This window comes from Megalobrama amblycephala, linkage group LG1 (genome assembly GCF_018812025.1).
Source record: "Megalobrama amblycephala isolate DHTTF-2021 linkage group LG1, ASM1881202v1, whole genome shotgun sequence".
NCBI classification, from domain to species: Eukaryota; Metazoa; Chordata; class Actinopteri; order Cypriniformes; family Xenocyprididae; genus Megalobrama; species Megalobrama amblycephala.
This window is the reverse complement of record NC_063044.1, coordinates 3924182-3944465: the sequence shown is the minus strand read 5'-3', so window position 1 is coordinate 3944465 and position 20284 is coordinate 3924182. Positions and strand designations below refer to the sequence as shown.

Genomic DNA, 20284 nt, shown 5'->3' with positions numbered 1-20284 from the left:
ACATCAAATTTTTTAAATAAACCCTCAGTTTCACAGACAAGGCTTAAGCTATTCCCAGACTAAAATGCATGTTTGAGCTGTTTTAACTGAAAGCAACTTGTTCTGACATATCTTCAAATTTGTTAGAGCCATTGTTTTATCTCAAGATGCACACCAGTAAAGTTTTTTTTTTTCTTCTTGTGAACGAATATAAAAGCAACTTAAATATCCTAATTAAACTAAGGCCTAATCCTGGCTTAGGCTAAACCCTGTCTGTGAAACTGGGCCTTAAAGTTTAAGTTAGCAGAACTAGCAGATTTTAATTTTGTACTCATACATTTTAATTGCTCTTTACTTGAGTAAGCTAATTCATACATTTAACTTAAAATTATCATGTAACCTCAACTTAAATATTCAAAGTAGTGGAAACTTGGCTAGCTTTAACTAGCTTATTCAATAAATGCTACCTTGCTATTTGGTAACACAATGCTTTGATTGCTTTATCAATATAAAACGTATATCTGTTCTCAAACTAAGCTCTTGTTCCACACTCGCCGCCATGATGGTAACCCTACAGAAAAACAACATAACAGATGCTGGGTCCGAAATCGCATACTGTTGAGTAGGTACTACATTTGAATTTAAACTTCACAACTGTTGAAAAAGGTTGTTCTATATATAGTACGAAAGCGTGTAGTATGAATGAATTTGGACGTATTACATCCACCATGTTGTTACTGTCACATGACCTACCAGCGTCAGTTACGCCCCTTAAACTCCATTCACAAATCCTCTCCTGCAGCCTCATGGGATAGTTAAGTGTCCATTGTATGCGCACTTCAGAAACTTGCCAGAAGTAGTAAGTCATCCGGGCACTTTTCGCCTACTATGAATTCGGACATACTACTCTGTTCGCATACTGTTTACTGTTTTGTCGCATACTGTTACGAGAAACTCTTCTAAATTAGCATGGCTAAACATTAAACACTACTAAATCTCCCACTAAACATTAATCTTGCACAAAAAAACATATAACACTTAATTTTAGCATTTACTCTCACTTTTGAGTATCATAGCAAAGCATGCTGGGAAAATGGAAATCCCAGCCCAATTTCAGGAAAATTGAAGTTTGTCTAAATTAAAAGTTCATAAAACAATGAAACAATAAAATATGGAAGTTTTGTGAACTCAAAAGGAAAATAAAGTTCTAAATACTCATAAAAGTTAATTTGATTGAACTAATTTGTTTAATCAGAGTTGGCTCTACTCAAACCAATGAATTATTTTGAGCGTTAGGGTTTACAGTGTAAGATTTTAGTGCTAACTCCCCAAAACCTTTCCAGGGAAGTCAAAGGAATGAACAAGGATCCTGTTGGTTTCCAAATGGAGAGGAGATGTGAAGGGTTAGGTTGCAGTGCGACAGAAGCAGGTGGAGGGTGAAGAGAATAAATTTTCTTCACTTTTCCAACACAATCAAACCTCAGCAGCTGATTGAAACAGCTGAAGTGAAGGCGGACGGGTACAGTTGCTTGTGACAATGTGCACTGTGCAGCAGAGCCTGGAGGTTTGAGTGCTCCACACTCTCTCCTCATCCCAACAAGTGATGCTTGATTGGCTGGGCTGTTGAACATGAGAGGGACTGGCTCTGCCAAAAACAACCTTGGTGACTATGAGCAAGCCGCCAGCAGAGCTAGAGTTCTGAATATTTCTTTTCATTTTGTATTTTTCATTTTGTAATTATTTTAGTTCGTTTTATTGGTCCATAAATATTTATTTTGTTTCTATTTTTACTGACTTTTTAATTTTCATTTTTAGTTCATTTTAAAGGTGTATAAATATTTATTTGTAGTTCATTTTATTGGTGCATAAATATATATTTTTTTAATCTAATTACTTTTAGCTAATTGTAATGGTGCATACATATTCATTTAGTACTTCTTATTTGGTGTCACACAAGAATAATCTTGTTCTCTTTAGACAAAAACAGATTCAGTATTCCTCAAAATGAATAACAACAGTGAAATGCAATGTCAGAATATTGCACATACCTGCAATAATTAAAGTAAATTAAACAGATATACTTTATGTATTTAATCTCACTTTATTAACTAATGTCTTTGCTGCTGACGTTCAATGATTCAATTTAACCATTGTAGCATATGCACACTTATCAGGACAGTCAATAAAATCTGGAATCTTCAGAATGCTTTTAGCGTGATGGACTGTGTTGTAAATCTCACATCGGCACCGGCCGGTCCAGAAAAAGACACTTTGACACGTTTGTTACTCTGTCAGAAATTAAACAGAGGGCCCATTTCCTAGTTCTTGGGACATCAAAGGGCCCCTCACGTGGACTAAGTGCCAGATCACATTTCAACACACACCACACACACACAAAAACACACAAACATGCTTAGAGATTGTATGTACAGCTATTCTTAAAATATGACGGTGCCAAAATGTACCCGTCATGTATGTCAAGTGCATGTATGTTTCCTAGTGTTTAGACTTAGTTTAAATGACTGTATTTGTGCTAGTGTTAGTTTTAATGATGGAATTTTGTCTGTAAACCATAACTTCTTTTACATGCTTTTCTTATCTGTCAAGTTTGGATTCGTTTTAAAGCTCTTTCCACGTCTCATTCACCTATGTGTGTCACATGGCTGTCAAATGCATTGTTGCTGTCAAATAAATTTTAATGGTACTATGAAGAAAATACACTCCTATCTGATACCTCCATAAATTATGCAAATCAAGCCACAAGACAAGACAAAGGAAAAGTTTGCCCACCAACTTTGCTCCTATGTCATAGGCTATTCCACCTCAAGGAGGTATGTCGGCTTGTCTGTCATAAAAGAGGAGCACCAGGATTTTTCTGTGTGTTCTCCCGATTGCCCTGAATCATCCCTCGCCCACTCACGCACGTCTCTCCCGGACGTCACGGCGACACGCTTCCATCGCACTCATCTTTCGGGACCACCATCTCTCGGGCGAAACTAACTTTCACGACCTCAGTTCAAATCCTCCCACGGAAGAAGCCAATGAACTGCAGCAGCACTGAACCATAGACTGAACCGAAACTCAGCAAGCAAACTGATGCAAGTACCATTTCTGAATATTAGATAACTAATTTCTGTGCTGGCTCTCAGCAAAGGACTGTTAGTAAGTTTGCCACCTCTCTTCTCTCTTTCACTTTCTTTACTTTCACTTCTGTATATATGTACCCTGTGTATAGCCGTATAACCTTTGTATTATTAATTTTACATATTAAATACATTATATCCATGCTTTTTGTTCTTTTGCTCATTCAACAAAAACCAGGTCACTTTAACGTTTCGATCCTAGCACAATCGTTTTACGTTTGATGCTATCATAGGAATTTATCCTCGTGGCCAGAAGATAACATTTCCTTTATAATAGTCTGTGGAAAACTTACTGGTTTGCTGGACATAATAATTATTATTATTATTAAACCAGAACTAATCATATATGTAATTGATTATAATTCGTTGTAATTAATTCACAATATATGTTTAATTTCCCCTTGGGTCGGTATATGCATCATAATTAATTGTAAAGCTTTATGATTTATTATATTCATATATCCAACCCATAAATTGATTAATAACTGTACAGAATCGCTACACCATACTAATAAGCAAAAATGATTTTAGATAAACATTTACCAAACTTTTTTTGTTGTTATTAAAAAACAAACAAACAAGCCCAGCCCAGTTTAGAAAAAGCAATGCAAAAGTAATGTAATGCATTACTTTCCACAAAAAGTAACTAACACAATTAGTTACTTTTTTTAGGCAGTAATGAAATATTGTAATGTGTTACTTTGAAAAGTAACTTTCCCCAACATTGATAATAACAACATATTGAGTGTAAATGATTACATGTATTAAAATCATAAATGGATGCTGCTTTATTTGGACATTACTTGTCCCTTTCCCTAAAGCCCTTCCCTACCCTTACTACTAACCCTATCTGTTAAACACTTAATTCCCACTATTAAAGGAGTAGTTCACTTTCAAATTAAAATTTCCTGATAATTTACTCACCCCCATGTCATCCAAGATGTCCATGTCCTTCTTTCTTCAGTCGAAAATAAATTAAAGTTTTTGAGGAAAACATTCCAGGATTTTTCTCCATATAGTGGACTTCAATGGACCCCAAATGGATGATGGTCAAAATTACAGTTTCAGTGCAGCTTCAAAGCATTCTACACGATCCCAGATGAGAAATAAGGGTCTTATCTAGAGAAACCATTGCTCATTTTCTAAAAAAAATTTAGAATTATATACATTTTAACCATAAATGCTCATCTTGAACTAGCTCTCTTCTTCTTCTTCTTCTTCTTCTTCTTCTCTGTTAGAATTCCAGCAGTGTAGACACTGCTAAGTGTATTACTGCCCTCCACAGGTCAAAGTTTGAACTAGTTGTTATATACTTGTATATTGTATATGACAATTTAGTTCAAACTTTAGTTCAAACTAGTTCAAAGCTAGTTCAAGATGAGCATTTATGGTTAAAACGTATACTTTTTTTTTTTTTTTTGAGCGATGGTTTCTCTAGATAAGACCCTTATTTCTTGTCTGGGATCGCGTAGAACACTTTGAAGCTGCACTAAAAGTGTTATTTTGACCATCATCCGTTTGGGGTCCATTGAAGTCCACTATATGGAGAAAAATCCTGGAATGTTTTCATCAAAAACTTTAATTTCTTTTTGACTGAAGAAAGAAGGACATGGACATCTTGGATGACATGGGGGTGAGTAAATTATAAGGAAAATTTTATTTGAAAGTGAACTAATCCTTTAAATACCCAATTTTGACTTATCAAACATTTTTCATCCTCTCCCAGCTGATATGCGATGGGAACAGGGAGTTAGGAAAAAGGCAGATTCAAACTCGAATTCGCCTTACTCGCCACACCACTGATTCTGTGGGATTTCTTTTGTAATTTTGTCTGGCTCAACCAGACATTGGTGGGTGGAGTTAGTGTAAATAACCTCTGCCAACAAGGCGGCCTATTTGCACTTGGTGTAAGTATACACTATGTAATAATACTGGCCTCCACACACATAATCCATCCATCACAGCATAGCATGTTGTGAGGAATGGGTGGACTGGGGAAGTAAAAAGCATTATTCACATTTACACAGCTGAAGAGGGATATCAAGTGGGTTGAATATGGAAGGACACAAGATCAGCTGATCGCCTGCTTCTCAACACACTCACACATGTAATGCATCAAATATCACGAAGTGCATCAAATATCACACTGTCCTCCACTCTCCACACCTGAGAATAACACATTTTGCACGCTGACCTGCGAACTTGATGTGGAACTTATTCTCAGGTTTGAGGATCTGCACATAGAGAGGGCAGTTTGGGGCAAAGTCCTTCACAGCCCAAGCTCTAAGTATGGTCTGATGGTCCTGTGTCACAGAAAAACAGAGAGAAAGAGAGGCATATGAACAGAAGTATACCATTAGTCCTCCTAGTGTCGGCTCTTATGTACCAGCCATTACCCTCTTTACAGAGAAATTAACATCTAAAGTGCCTGACAACTAGGTGAATCTCATTAAAACCTGTACAGGTCTCATTTCACTGCGAAATCAAAAGAAGAAAGTCAGGAAATTATATTTTGCATTAAGAAAATGAAGCCTATTTTTAGGACTTTTTAAGTTTTTTTTTTTTTTTTGCAATGTAACATTATTGAGCACATTTTCCACCGCATTCTAGACATTATTATTCAAAAAAAAAAAAAAAAAAAAAAAGATTAGTGTAATACAATGTTTTTTATTTAAATGAGAATAAATTAAAGGTTGTACAACCAAAATTTGCAATTATATCTTTTATAAAAAAATATTTAGCAATTTCCAATATATATCGGTTTTGGAACCGTAATTTACTGTAATTAAATTACTTTCTAATTATGGTATGTATTACAGTAAGGAGAATTAATGTCAATACTTTCTTGATGCTAAAAATAAAATTATTATTTATTTCTTTTTCTTTTGGGTTGAAATATGACCCTGACATTTTTCTGACAGTTTTTGTGAGAGGCATCCAACTACTTTCTCAAACATCGCTTACAACTGCCTTCAGGATATATCATTTCACGTTGAACTGTCAAAATGTGAAATCAGTAGGGAGAATGTAGAAGAGTGAGAGAGAAACAGGCTGATACACGGGATGTTTCGAAACTGCTGCTTCCTATATTACTGACAGAAATGAGAGGGTATAGAAGCCGAATGGGAAAAAAGGTTGGAGTTGGAGGGGAACGTACAGCGGCAAAGCGGTCCACTTCAAACCGGTTGCTTAGGATAAAACAGGCCTCGGCATCATCCATCCTGCAGCCAATCACGATGAAGAGGATACAAGAGACCAGGGAAACAGGGTCAGGTTCCATAACAGGGGAAAAAGGGTGGAGACAAAGAAAGAAAGAAAGAGAGTGAACAGAAGAGAAAAACAGAGAACGCAAAAAGATACAAACAAGCGTTCATCTGACATCTGTGGTATGCTCCTGATTACCACAAAAATAACTTCAACTCATCCCTCAGTAAAAATATATGGGAAGTGTGAGTTCTAGTTAACAAAAAAAAAGCTTTTCTTTAGAGTTTAGATACCAGCTGCCTGTTAGCTTACTATATACTCAAGACTAACTGAAAACATTGAAAGGGAAATGTTTGACCATTTTAGCTTCGATAATATAATGTGATTATATAAGAGATATATTAACAAAACTAAAATATACTGTAATGTCTTGTAACTCATGTATTTAAGTATATTTGTAATTACACATTTGAATTGATTAAATCTAATGTAGTACATTCAAAATAGATGAAGGTTTGCGATGCGCGTCCACAACTTCACGCATTACGTAGGCGGAAGTACCGACCCCGTGTTTACAAAGCAAACATACAAAGATGCAAAGACTAAGTCAAATGTTCTATATAATTTATAACTATATACAAACCCGATTCCAAAAAAGTTGGGACACTGTACAAATTGTGAATAAAACAGAATGCAATGATGTGGAAGTTTCAAATTTCAATATTTTATTCAGAATACAACATAGATGGCATATCAAATGTTTAAACTGAGAAAATTTATAATTTTAAGGGAAAAATAAGTTGATTTTAAATTTCATGGAATCAACACATCTCAAAAAAGTTGGGACAAGGCCATGTTTACCACTGTGTGGCATCCCCTCTTCTTTTATAACAGTCTGAAAACGTCTGGGGACTGAGGAGACAAGTTGCTCAAGTTTAGGAATAGGAATGTTGCCCCATTCTTGTCTAATACAGGCTTCTATTTGCTCAACTGTCTTAGGTCTTCTTTGTCGCATCTTCCTCTTTATGATGCACCAAATGTTTTCTATGGGTGAAAGATCTGGACTGCAGGCTGGCCATTTCAGTACCCGGATCCTTCTTCTATGCAGCCATGATGTTGTAATTGATGCAGTATGTGGTCTGGCATTGTCATGTTGGAAAATGCAAGGTCTTCCCTGAAAGAGACGACGTCTGGACGGGAGCATATGTTGTTCTAGAACTTGGATATACCTTTCAGCATTGATGGTGCCTTTCCAGATGTGTAAGCTGCCCATGCCACACGCACTCATGCAACCCCATACCATTTTGCTGCAGCATTGGGGGAATTGGTGATCCTCTGCCCATCTTGACTTCTGAGAGACACTGCCACTCTGAGAGGCTCTTTTTATACCCAATCATGTTGCCAATTGATCTAATAAGTTGCAAATTGGTCATCCAGCTGTTCCTTATATGTACATTTAACTTTTCTGGCCTCTTATTGCTACCTGTCCCAACTTTTTTGGAATGTGTAGCTCTCATGAAATCCAAAATGAGTCAATATTTGGCATGACATTTCAAAATGTCTCACTTTCAACATTTGATATGTTATATTTATACTATTATGAATAAAATATAAGTTTATGAGATTTGTAAATTATTGCATTCCTTTTTTATTCACAATTTGTCCAGTGTCCCAACTTTTTTGGAATCAGGTTTGTATTTTACATATATATATATACATATTGTTGACATATTGTTTTGCTAGATAAGACTTTGAAGCTGCACTGAAACTGCAATTTGGACCTTCAACCCGTTGAACCCCAGTGAAGTCTACTATAAGGAGAAAAATCCTGGAATGTTTCCCTCAAAAACCTTAATTTCTTTTTGACTGAAGAAAGAAAGACATAAACATCTTGGATGACATGGGGGTGAGTAAATTATCAGGAAATTTTAATTTTGGAGTGAACTAATCCTTTAAGATTTGAAGTACTAGTGCACATTCAATACAATTAAGCACACTTTTCTTTAACAAAGGGTGTCTTCAGGTGATTGGCACTGGTTATATATTTACTCAGCAGGCTTACTTTGCCCTCATTAGGTCCTGGTCTTTGAGAGCAGATCCCTGCAGGTAGATGACCCTCTGAGCCCATAGCGGGATATGGAGTACTCTCCGGACCTGGACGTCCATCTCAGCAGGACATAAGATGACCACATAATAATCCTGGACATGATGAGTGCAAGTTAGTGGAAAACAGTGTCAGACAGACACTGCTAGCCAATGAAACCCATATCAAACACATAAATAGCTTGGTTAAATTAAATTGATGTTCAGTTAATCCTAATACAAGAACCTCAGCTTCCAGCGCTCATGAAGAGGATTAACCATGCACAGCAGGCTTACTGAGCTCAAATTAACATGAATACATTTACATGTACAAGTGTATTGTACATATGCACACGCATACCCACCTGCAGTCTAGGGTGCGCAAAGAACTCGTTGAGAAAGTCCATGAGTAGGTCTATCTTGAGACAACTGACGCACAACACCACATGCTTCTCAGTCTGGGCGCGATAGCGGCTGTAGTTCCCTCCAGACTTCTGTCGCTCCATCCACAAGAAAGCCAACTGCTCAAACTATGGGAAATTACAGTGAGCTTCATTAAGATGGTTTTACAAAGAGGCATCTTACTACATATGGCTTCAGTCGGGTTATCACAACCTGAGATAACTATCTGTGAAATTAAGTGACGTGCATGGGCAAACTAATTAGGGGTTCAAGCACATAGCGCTGAAACCCTATTGTAATTGTTCAAATTTCCAAGAATCAGCATTCTTCCCTAAAAGTGACTGGGCAGACCAAACTATAAGTTGTAGAGGCTTGAAACTTTGGTAGTACTTTCAGCATCTACAACATCAGCAAGGCTTGCCCCGATTGGCCTGACGGGGGTGTTACAGTGGGCAAATGTACAAAACGGCTCCTGAACCGTTAGGCGTAGGCTCAAGTGTCTTATACCGTTGGCAAAATTTTCAGGTATTTTGGATTTTTTTTGAAAAACCTACTTTTGCGAACAAGTCCTAGGTTTTTGGCCCAATCGGAACCAAACCAGTGCAGCGAGATTCTCTGGAGTCTGATTGTCAATAAGTATGAAAAAAAAGTTGAAATTTCGATTCACGGTCCCTAAGGGCCACCAAAATGTTAGAAGTGGGTGGAGCCACTAAAATGGCTATAACACGTGAATAGAATGAGATATTTTCACCAAACTCAGCACACCTATTTAAGAGCTTGTTCTGTAGTCGCGTGAAAAGGACGTGGAGACTGGGCACTTAGTGGTGCAATAACATGAAAAAAAACATGAAAATGACTATAACCAGCCAACTGTTATTCCGATTGACTTGAAAATTAGCAGGCAGGGTCTTTGTCCAAGGTGCCATGATAGTCTATGAGGACATTGACGTATCTAAAAAACATGGCCGCCATCGGCCAATTAAATTTGAGCACCTATTAGACAAGGTTAACAGAGGCGGAACAAAACTATATGGGCACGTTTGACTCATGGCCCTAAAGGTCTGTAAGAATTTTGAAAGAAATTAGGCACTAGGTGGCGCTAATGAGTTTTACATCCCTGTAATCAAGTGGTTTCACACACATCCACACAATATTCATATCATTTGATAGATCTCCTCATGCTGAACAACTTGGCCTCAAGAACCACTGCTGTCAATCAAATCATTCATTAAATATTCATGATTATGTAAAAAATCTACTTTTTGCGATCTAGTGGTTGGTTTTTCACCCGATCTGAACCAAACCAATGCAGTACAATTCTCTGGACTCTCTAGGTCAATAATTATCAACAAAAGTTTAATTGTACCCTTTGGGTAGCTATAACAGGGTCATTTAGAAAAGGGGCATGGCCAAGAGCTCACAAAAGCCTACTCCTAAATGAAAACTCGGAACTTCACGAAAATAGGTGAGCACATGCGACATATGATTCTAAACAAGCATGCAAACTTTTATGGAGATCGGACTATAGGTGGAACTATTACTGTTAAAAAGCTTTAAAACCCACATATTTCCAATAGTAAATTGCCTGTATTGGCTGTAAATGGTCTTTCCTTCTATAATTTAAGTGGTTACATGCTTGCTAAATAACACATAATATCTTTTTGCGCAAGTGCTTAAAGGCCTTAAAGCACTGGAATCCCGATAATTGCTGCTCGCAGCTAAATATCTGAATACATTCTGAGATGTATATTGAGGAAAGAGAAAAGATGGGTGTGATGTGGATTTTACTCATGTGTTTTAAATGTGTAGTTTTGACTAGTGCATATTGCTGTGGATTGCTTTTGTAGATACTGTGTGGATACTCTTTTTGATCATGTTCGTGGATCATGTTTCTGCAAAGATATGACTGTTGTGGATTGTGTGGGTAGTAAGGATATTTTATATGTTCCTATATAAAAGCACTCAGACACATCTTTAATAGCAGGCATAAATGTCTGACAGAAGTGCTTTGCTCCCTGCATTGAGTACATAAAGGGATTCTCAGCAAAGATTTGAGGTGTTTTATTGGCAGGTAATGTCTGCTATTCAATGGCTTTCAGGCAAAGGGTATTTGGGAATTGAGATTTGGCACTGTTTAATTGCAATACAAAAGCTACAAATAAAAAAACTCATTGCGATGTGTGCACAGGGAGCGATGGGATACGGCGGCTGCTGTCAGTCTGTGCGGTAGGATGGCTCTCTGCGGGCTGTGAGCTATAGCGGAGATTTCCCCTGTCAGGCCAGAAACAAAAACAGGCTAGGCCGTAGCGCTCATGCGCCAGCTGTGTGTGGGGGGCAGAAGTAAATGTCAGTTGGTATTTGTAGATGAAAAGAGTAGGAGGGCCTCGCTGGAGCCACTGCCATTTCCTGTGTGACGGAAACATAGCAGCCTCCCGAAGAGGAGGCTGGCAGGGAAGCCCTCACATCACACATGAAAGACAAGCCCGCTCTCATCTCATTCTCTCCTCAGCCCCACGGGAAGCTTGTGCTCGTGAGTGAGTGAGTGAGTGAGTGTGTGTGAGGCTTGTTTGGGTGAGTTTGTGTAAGCAATACAAGGTATATGCTGAAATGGGATGTGAAACGCGTTTCATTAAAAGCACTGTGTACATAGAAGCGCTTGTGTGTGTCAGACTGTGAAAATCACCAGCTATGTCGAGTCTCACGGGGCCTTAAACACAAAAGTGATTCGGCTCAGTGCTTTTGTCATCATAACCACATAGTATTTGCATAAAATGTCTGACAGTTGAAAGAAAAGGTGGAAAACCTTTTTGAAATCATCTCGGTTTTGTGAAAGACCAATGCAGAACTACAGTTAACTACAGATAAAATACTCCCTTTCATTCACTAGACTCACTTTAAATATTCCACAGTAATTCGCAAAATTTGCCTAAATGAGTTCTTCATAAGAACTTGCCAAGAGCTTGATGTGAATATCAAGTGGAACAAATATATTTTATTAAGATGACATAAGGTAACTATTACTAAGGCTACTATGATTAAGTGTGATCCTGAAAATGACTCAATGACTCATAGGTTCTCAGAACTGTTGCACATCACCAAGCAAAACACAGTAGTTGCATGTTGTTGTTTTTGAATGAATTAGTGTTTTTTAACAAATCGGTTGAGTGAATGATTTAATGACTAACTAGTAAGGACAGTAGTTTCACTCCTGAATCAGTTGATTGAAAGATTCACAAAAAAATTTACAACACTATATAGTATCTCATTGGCTGCAGGACCAGCAGATAATCAACTTGTATATGCGGTAATGATATGATTGAACTTGTCATGCGGTAATGATATGATTGTTTGCAGATAGCATGTAAAGGACCCAACAGCCTGTGCCATCTAGAGTTTCATGACAGAACTATATACTGTCTATATATGATCAAAAGGATGAGTTGGAATGGTAAGAATGTGTATTTTATTTACCTGTATTGGTAGAACTATAAGAGCCACACAGATCATGATGACCACCAACAGCTGAGAGGGCCAGATCTGAGGTGTGACATCACCAAAGCCCACCGTAGAGAAGGTGACAACACAGAAATACAGAGAGTCAAAGAGTGTCAGGTTGTTCCCTGCTCGTTCCAAGTGCTGAATCCCACAAATACTGGAAAAGAGAGAGAAAAGGGTGTAAGAACAGCTGAAATATGGGTTTAAAGGCATAGTTCACCCAAAAATGATTTACTCAAAGCCATTATTTACTCACCCTTATATTGTTCCAAACCTTCTAAACAAAGCCACAGCAGAATTGTTATGTGTCTCTGAGCAGTGTTTTGTTACTGAATGAATCTGCATTTTTGAATGAATCGGGTGAGTCAATGATTCAAAGATCCACTCAAGAAAACAGTCACTTGCTTTGTTCCTGAATGAATCAGCCATTTGAGTGAACTGGTTGAATAAGTGACTCACTGGTTCTCACCAGAACCATTGCGCATTACCAAAAAAAAAAAAAAAAAACACAGCAGTAGTGTGTTGTTTTTCTTAAACGAATTAGTGTTTTTCAACAAATCGGTTGAGTGAATGATTCAATGTATTGGTAGTATTATTGTATTGATAGATGTTGTATTGTATCTATGATGTTATTTTAAAGCAAAATTATCCGTTATAAAGAAAAGAGCTGTGCTAAGATTCTTAAAAACTTCTACTTGTGTTTCTATGAAAAGAAAAGAACATGGCGGTGAGTAAATAATCTCTAAATACTCTACTCTTCGAAAGGCTTTTTAGGTGGGCAAGTTTTGCAGGAATTTGCATGTGTATGGAAAGCCAGAGGGTTTATATCATCACCGGATGGTTTGGAGCAAACTGTGATAAACACGAGCCAAAACACAATAACTGAGTGGTGAGCCACGCGTAAGACAACATGGTGTGAACCCCGTTTGTGTGCCCATGTGTGGGTTATCTTTCAGTACCGCTGGTGTGTGCGCTGTGTGTATGTGTGTTTGCTCAGTGTTGAAAGGCGGTTGAGTCAACACGCCAGCTGTCAGTGGTGAAAAGGTCACTCAATTCTCTCCCTTCTGTTTTACAAATGCACTGTTATCCTGTACATTCAGCACCTCCCTGCTACTTACCTCACAGAACAAGAGAACACACACACAGCATGGTGTTTAATTAATCAGCACTTTGGAAACATCACCCTGTCAAATCCTGACCAGTCAAACAGACAGCCGCAGCATCACTAAAGATCCTATTCTGCACTGTAAAAGGGCCTTATTCTACATTTTGTAGTCCACTTACACATTTCTTGCACCACAATTGTGTGTTATGCAATCATTTCCTATTGTAAATTTTTATTTAAAAAAAAAAAATCTTAGAAATAAATGAATAATTTCTGGCCCTGTTTGTGTTTTTTTCTCACCAGGTGAAGATGAGGCAAAGTAGGGTGCTGATGAGGATGAGCACCTGGTTGAACATGGCCGAGTGTGTGCGCTGAATCGCTCTGTGCAGGTCATTCTGAAAACAACATGAAGGAGGACAGAAACAGAGAGATAAAAGAAGTCCGAGATGAGAGACAGTGAGACGTTTAATAACGTATAGTGCTATTGTGCTTGTACTTCTGATAAAAAAAACAAAACAGTCATCAAGAGGTCTGACAAATTTGATAACCAGCAAGCTTTCAGCAGCAGAGGACAGATACAATCAGGAAAATAAGGCATGAGGAGAAAGTGAGAAAGAGATGGAGAAGAAAATAAGAGCTTTGTGCTGAAAGTGGATACGCACTGACACAATTTCACTGGAAGAAAGGACAGAAGATAGGCTTCATTTCTTACAATCATGTTCTCAAGAGCGTGTTTGGCCAGCCAGCAGTTCAGGAAAACAGGAATGAACAAGTTTCTGAGGGAGGGCAAAATCACCTGATTGGAGAGAAAAAAAGGCTTAATTTCCTTCAATTCAAAGAGTTTTGTGATACAGCTGTGTAACACACAATACAGAGTTTCTAGTACTGCTATTTAGGAGCACTTATGCACCTTTGATTCATCTTTAGCTCAATAGCAAAAAAAAAAAAAAAAAAAAAAAAAAAAAAAATATATATATATATATATATATATATATATATATATATGTATGTATATTAGTTATTTCTGAGCAAATGTAATAACAACAATTATAATCAACAATAATAACAATAATTCAACAATAATTGAACCTTTGATAATGGAATAAGTGCAATTCACCTTTATTCCACAAGGTGGATATGTCTGATACATAATGATGAAGTGACGTTTCATTCAGATAAAAAAAACAAACAAAAAAAACGAAAGAATAGAAATTATGATCAGCAAAACTTGAAATGGCTCAGCGATTTACTGCACATCAAGTACTGAACGCAATTAAAAATGTCAAAGTCATTTGATGATGGATCTGGTGAAGCTGTTAGTGATCAAAATATTGATTTTGAAGATTTTGAAAATTATATTTTTGAGAATATGTTTGAGAATATGTTTGAGATCGTGAATGGGCTCATATTAGCAAAACTATCATTGGACGAGGACAGTGATGATAGCATAAAATATCTGCTCAAAATGAACCCTTCCAAGCTTGAAAAGTTAACAAAATATGCTTTATTTTATTCTTCTGTAATTGTTACTCTGATATCAGTGGATTTTTATATTATCGAGACCAGTAGAGATCCATCCGTGTTAGATATAGATTTGGGTCGCTAAAGACCCGAATATGTATGATTGGTGAAACATTCATGCATTTAAGGGTTAAATCCCATTGGTACAATTTTACTCACAGTGATCACAAAAGGAACTGCGCTGATCATCTCCAGAATGAATGGAATGCGCAGCACTTGCTCCCAAACGTTGCCCTGGAAACAAGAATACTTGTGTCAGGGTCAAGGAACACCATTGTCTGTGTGACCTCTTTGATTAAAAGATAAAACTCTGCTTTGATTGGGTTTGAACCATTGAAAAACAGCAAGGTTAAAGGTCACTCTCTTCACCCCCTCTGAAATATATGTTTCATTTATTGGATGCAGTTGAGCCTGATGCAAAATTAATGTGTTAAACGTCTGCCATATTTTACAAGCTGGATATATGTTTAGGTATCACCCATGTGGGACTTGCGTGGGTGAAAAAGCCTTGTTGGTTTTGAAAGAAATCATTGCAGAACAAAAAGTGAGATAGATGTGTTGATGTAGGCTGTATTCATCACATGGGGATCAAACGAGGAGTAGGAGACTCTAAGACATCCCTTCACTATCAGCGTCTGGAGAACAAACATGTCTTGTGCTTTCTCTCACCACTTAACGCAACGCAAATGATTGATTGTCACCTGCAAACTCTTCCTCTATCAATCGCTCTCTATCACTGCTGGAAAAAAACAGGTCAAAACAACTTAAGGTTGTTAAGCTTGTTTTTGAAACACTGTAGCTTGTGTGTAATGCTCTACCAGCCCTAACCAGCTCGACCAACATGATGAACCTGCTAATGAACCAGTTTGGACCAACTAATGGACATAAAAACTAGCTATGAACATCTAGGAACCACATTGAACCTGCTTAGATGGATAGTCCAGAAGGATTCATCCTTTTCTCCATCTCATTTTGTCTGACCTTCTCAAATATACTCTGAGGACTGCAGATCTAATATATTCAATCTAAAAGTCAACGGGACACAAAATTAAAAAATATCAGCTCTGCTGCACATGAACATTAATTACATGAGGTAATGTAGTCTGAATGGATTTTCTAAAAGGCAGATGTTAGTAAATGAGTGCTGTCCATAATAGCATTAATGCTCACATTCGTTTAGTCTACTGCCGAGCAACCATTTGGTATTATCATTGAGAGTTGTTGTTTTGTGCGGTGAGCCACTTTTTCTTTGGACTAAACATATTGATTATCAGTTTGGTATTACAACATGCAAGATAAATATCACAATACGGAGCAGATTATTATTTTGTGTCATTCCCAATCAAGTTGCAACTTTGTCCAAGTATGCAAAAAAGTGAAGATATTTTAATTGTGTGTACTTGTGTGGATTCGTAAAATTCTAGCTATTAAATTAGCATTCGTTAGCAATGACTCAATTAGCCATTTTATTCTAAAAATGTTTATGATCATGTACAAAAAAAGAAGCACACTTAATAGTTCTACTTAAGAGCATCAAAAAAGCAGTCTAAAGTTCAGCTAATTGCATTTAAAACTGTCCAAATGCAGACATGTTTTCCAACTAAATCATGCAGGGTTCTTAAAGGATTAGTTCACTTTCAAATGAAAATTACCCCAAGCTTTACTCGCCCTCAAGCCGTCCTAGGTGTATATGACTTTCTTCTTTCTGATGAACACAATCAGAGAAATATTAATAAATATCCTGACGCATCTGAATAATAATAATCCTAATAAAGGCCTTCTGAAGTGAAGCGATGTGTTTGTGTAAGAAAATATCCATATTTAACAACTTCTGCCAGACCGCCTTCTGTATTCGCCGTACAAAGTAAGTGTAAAACTCATGAAGTTCAAAAAGCTTACACTACATCCTACACCTTCCCTATTCAACTTACAGAAAATTTACGATGGAATGCATGTGAATGGAAGCACTTTCTTCAGCTCATACTCATTGGTATTGCTCATTGCCATTATAAAGCTTAGATGCGTCAGGATATTTATTAATATAACTCCGATTGTGTTCATCAGAAAGAAGAAACCCCTAGGATGGCTTGAAGGTGAGTAAAGCTTGGGGTAATGTTCATTTGAAAGTGAACTAATCCTTTAAAAGCTAAAATGAATCTGACAGATACAGTAGTTATCTCCAGGTATTACAGACCTCTTTGAAGCTACAAGGGCCTCATAGTGTACTAGTGATAAAACCTTGAGCACATGGACTGTTTGACTCACCTTGTAGCTGAGATACACCAACAACATTGTCTCTGAAAAACTGATGAATGCAACAAGCACCTGGAGAGAGGGGAAAACAGACAAACAGAGACAAAAAGAGACAGAGATGAGAGAGAGAAGCAGAGGCTGTGTAGGAAGAAACAGCAGGAGCAGTGAGTTTCACACTGTCTGAGAATAAATGGCCAAACTGTGGGAAACACAACAATGGAAAATGTGTCTGTGTGTGCCTTTCAACCATAGGCTGTTGTATGTATCTTGGATTGATTTTTTAATAAAGCTAACAGACTTTTGCTATATGAAGGTCACATTAAAACTTCTTGGGAAATGTCTTGAAAACTTTTCACTATTTTTGCTTCTATTATTAACAGAGTTTGGTAAAACTTTACAATAAGGTTTCATTTGTTATCATTAGTTAAATCAATATCATTAGTTCTGTCATGAAACTCCAGATGGCGCAGGCTGATAGGTCCTTAACTCAATTTGCTTGCAATCTCATCATGTATCAGTAGCCAATGAGCTCGCTGTCAGCATTTGCTGTAGCAGTTGCAGCATGCTTTCAGAAACCCTCCCTCTTCCCCAGCTCCACCTGTATCGATCTTCTACGGTAATTCATGTATGCTATATTGTACAGCAGCGTGTCGTGTATGTATTGGCAGTAGCAAGATCAGAAGTATCTGTTAGTTCCTGTGATTACAGTAGTTAATGGACTATGAACTAACATGAATATTTTCATTAACTAACATTAACAAAGGTTAATAAATGATGTAAAACTATATTGCTCATTGTTATTTCATGTTAATTAACTATGTTAACAAAAGAGACCTTATTGTAAAGCATTACCCATATTTTATTGTTTTACTTTTTTTATTAAGTTTTAATCTTAAAATATTAAAATTAAAATCTATAAAAACAATGATAAAACAAATTATCTAAATAAAAAGTATAACAGATCATTATATTAAGGTCACATTAAAACATCTTAGAAAATGCCTTGAAAACTTTTCATCATTTATTTATGCAACTATTATTTACATATTTTATGGTTTTACCATTTTTAAGTCTTAAAATATTAAAATCTATCAGGAAAATATTCTATTTTTAAAACAATGACAAAACAAATGATCTAAAGGAAGAGTTAAATAATGAGATTTATTATGATTTTAATAAAATTTTGCAAAAATTACATTAATGAAATCATTGAGCTGAAATATGTGCAAATATTATTTAATAGTATTTGGGAAGCATAAAATGCTAGCTATGAAATTAGCATTAGCAGTCATCACACTTTTATTCCAACAAAAATGTAATTTCCACCATTGTGATTTCTAAGAAAACATTAATTGTGATTTCAGAAAAAAAAAAAAAAAAGATGACAGAATTCTTCAGTGATACGATAAATATTAAATATGATCATGAGAGTCTAAAAAGGTTTTACTTTTTAAAATCTCACAAAGGACAAAAGTGCCTGTAGAAGAAACACCTGTGTGTGTATGTATGTGTGTGTTAATGCATTTATTCTGACCTGAAGAGCCCAGAGTGGTAGAGGCCTGTTCACCCAAATAATGAGGGACCTGATGACAGGAAGCCATTATTATGACAAAATGAGATAAAGAATGAAAGGAAAATTACAAATTATAGACGCTCGAATCAAGAAGCAGGCCCATAACTGAACACTTTCCCCCCCACATGTCAAACAAACACACCAATTCCAGAATCTAATCCATTTACAATGCCTGAGCAATAAACAGATTCAAATGAACATTTTTGTTACGAATGAAGAAATCAAAGCAGTGTTTTGTGAATTCTGCATTAAAGTAATGAGCACTGTGGCATCGTGTCAGACACACACCATTAAACGCTCACAGACTGCTACCAGAATTTTTGATGCTTAATAAATGGCAAAAACCAGACTGCCTTGTTAAACAGGTCACGGAGACTCCTTGTGCAGTGTCCTGAAGTCAATAAATCAATTTTACTGCTGGCATGAGACAAAACTGCCTAACTGTACACAACAATACATTTCCAGCAAAAAGTAATTTGAATCACAGCCAGTCAGAACATGATGGATGTTTAATATACTGTTCAGTTACAAAGGGTGGGATTTTAGACCAATCAGATTTGATTGTGGGCGGGGCTACACAGCACAACATTACAGAAATAGGAAACAACCACTTGTTGCAGTGGTTAAAACATTCTGTTTGTGTTTGTTGTCACAAAGCAGCTATATCCTTGTTAAAAAGAAGTACATACCTTTAAAAGTGTACTTATGGAAATATTATACTTTAAAAGAATATACTAAAGTGTGAATGGAATGTAATGTTTTAAAACACTTAACTGCATGTTATTTACATTTAAATGAAAATGCATTATAGTTTAAATTTGGATTAAATGCAATTGACCGTTCGCAAAGACCCGCCCCATTTAGTAACTGTTGCTATGTCCGATAAGCCAGGCCGCTCTCACGCCACACTTCATGTTCTCATGCAGTGAAAAATACATCGCGGCGCAAAGTGGACACCGACAACACGCCGACAGATAAGACAGAGCAGGTTACTTTTGATATGAAACAAATATGAAACAAATTTTCAAATTTTGTCATTTTTAAAGAAATTTAAACAATAAATACTGTTTCATGGCTCTTTAATGTATCATGACAGATCACTGTAGCTCCTCAGTACAAGCAGCTCGTGGACCGATCATCTCTTCCTACTACTTAATTTATAACACCAAGTAAACATGAATGAACATCAGAAGGAATGTTGTTTCAACTGCGGAAAGACGTCAGTACACACCATTTTTCAAGTTCAAGTCCACCAACGCAAATCTACTAACTTCCCTGACTGCTTTGTCGGACAAAATGGCGGATTCGCCGTTATGATTGGTTAGATCGCCTGTCAATCAAACTCCTGGGCGAAGGGTCAATTAGCTGAAGTTTAGAGTGCTAGTAGGACTTACATCTTTATATGTAATTTCATAATTCTTTTGTCTTTGAAATATGGTTGAAGTGTACTGCAGAATTTAATAAGCAAAAAAATAAGCTCCAAACCACTGATTTGAAACAAAAGATTCGTAAAGCTTCGAAGCTTCA

At 36.8% G+C, this 20284-nt stretch overlaps 1 protein-coding gene across 1 annotated transcript in view; it reads right to left on the bottom strand.

Moving 5' to 3' along the window:
* The window catches only part of LOC125250441 (potassium channel subfamily T member 2), a 96393-nt gene that overhangs the window by 25923 nt on the left and 50186 nt on the right, over positions 1–20284 (bottom strand). Inside the window, exons 5-14 of the mRNA XM_048163018.1 lie at positions 18719–18767; positions 17197–17256; positions 15091–15165; positions 14123–14206; positions 13711–13805; positions 12282–12462; positions 8774–8938; positions 8389–8525; positions 6280–6343; positions 5317–5425 (exon numbers count right to left, since the gene is read on the bottom strand). Of these exons, the coding sequence (XP_048018975.1) occupies positions 5317–5425; positions 6280–6343; positions 8389–8525; positions 8774–8938; positions 12282–12462; positions 13711–13805; positions 14123–14206; positions 15091–15165; positions 17197–17256; positions 18719–18767 (1019 nt within the window). The remainder of the gene's footprint in view (positions 1–5316; positions 5426–6279; positions 6344–8388; positions 8526–8773; positions 8939–12281; positions 12463–13710; positions 13806–14122; positions 14207–15090; positions 15166–17196; positions 17257–18718; positions 18768–20284) is intronic.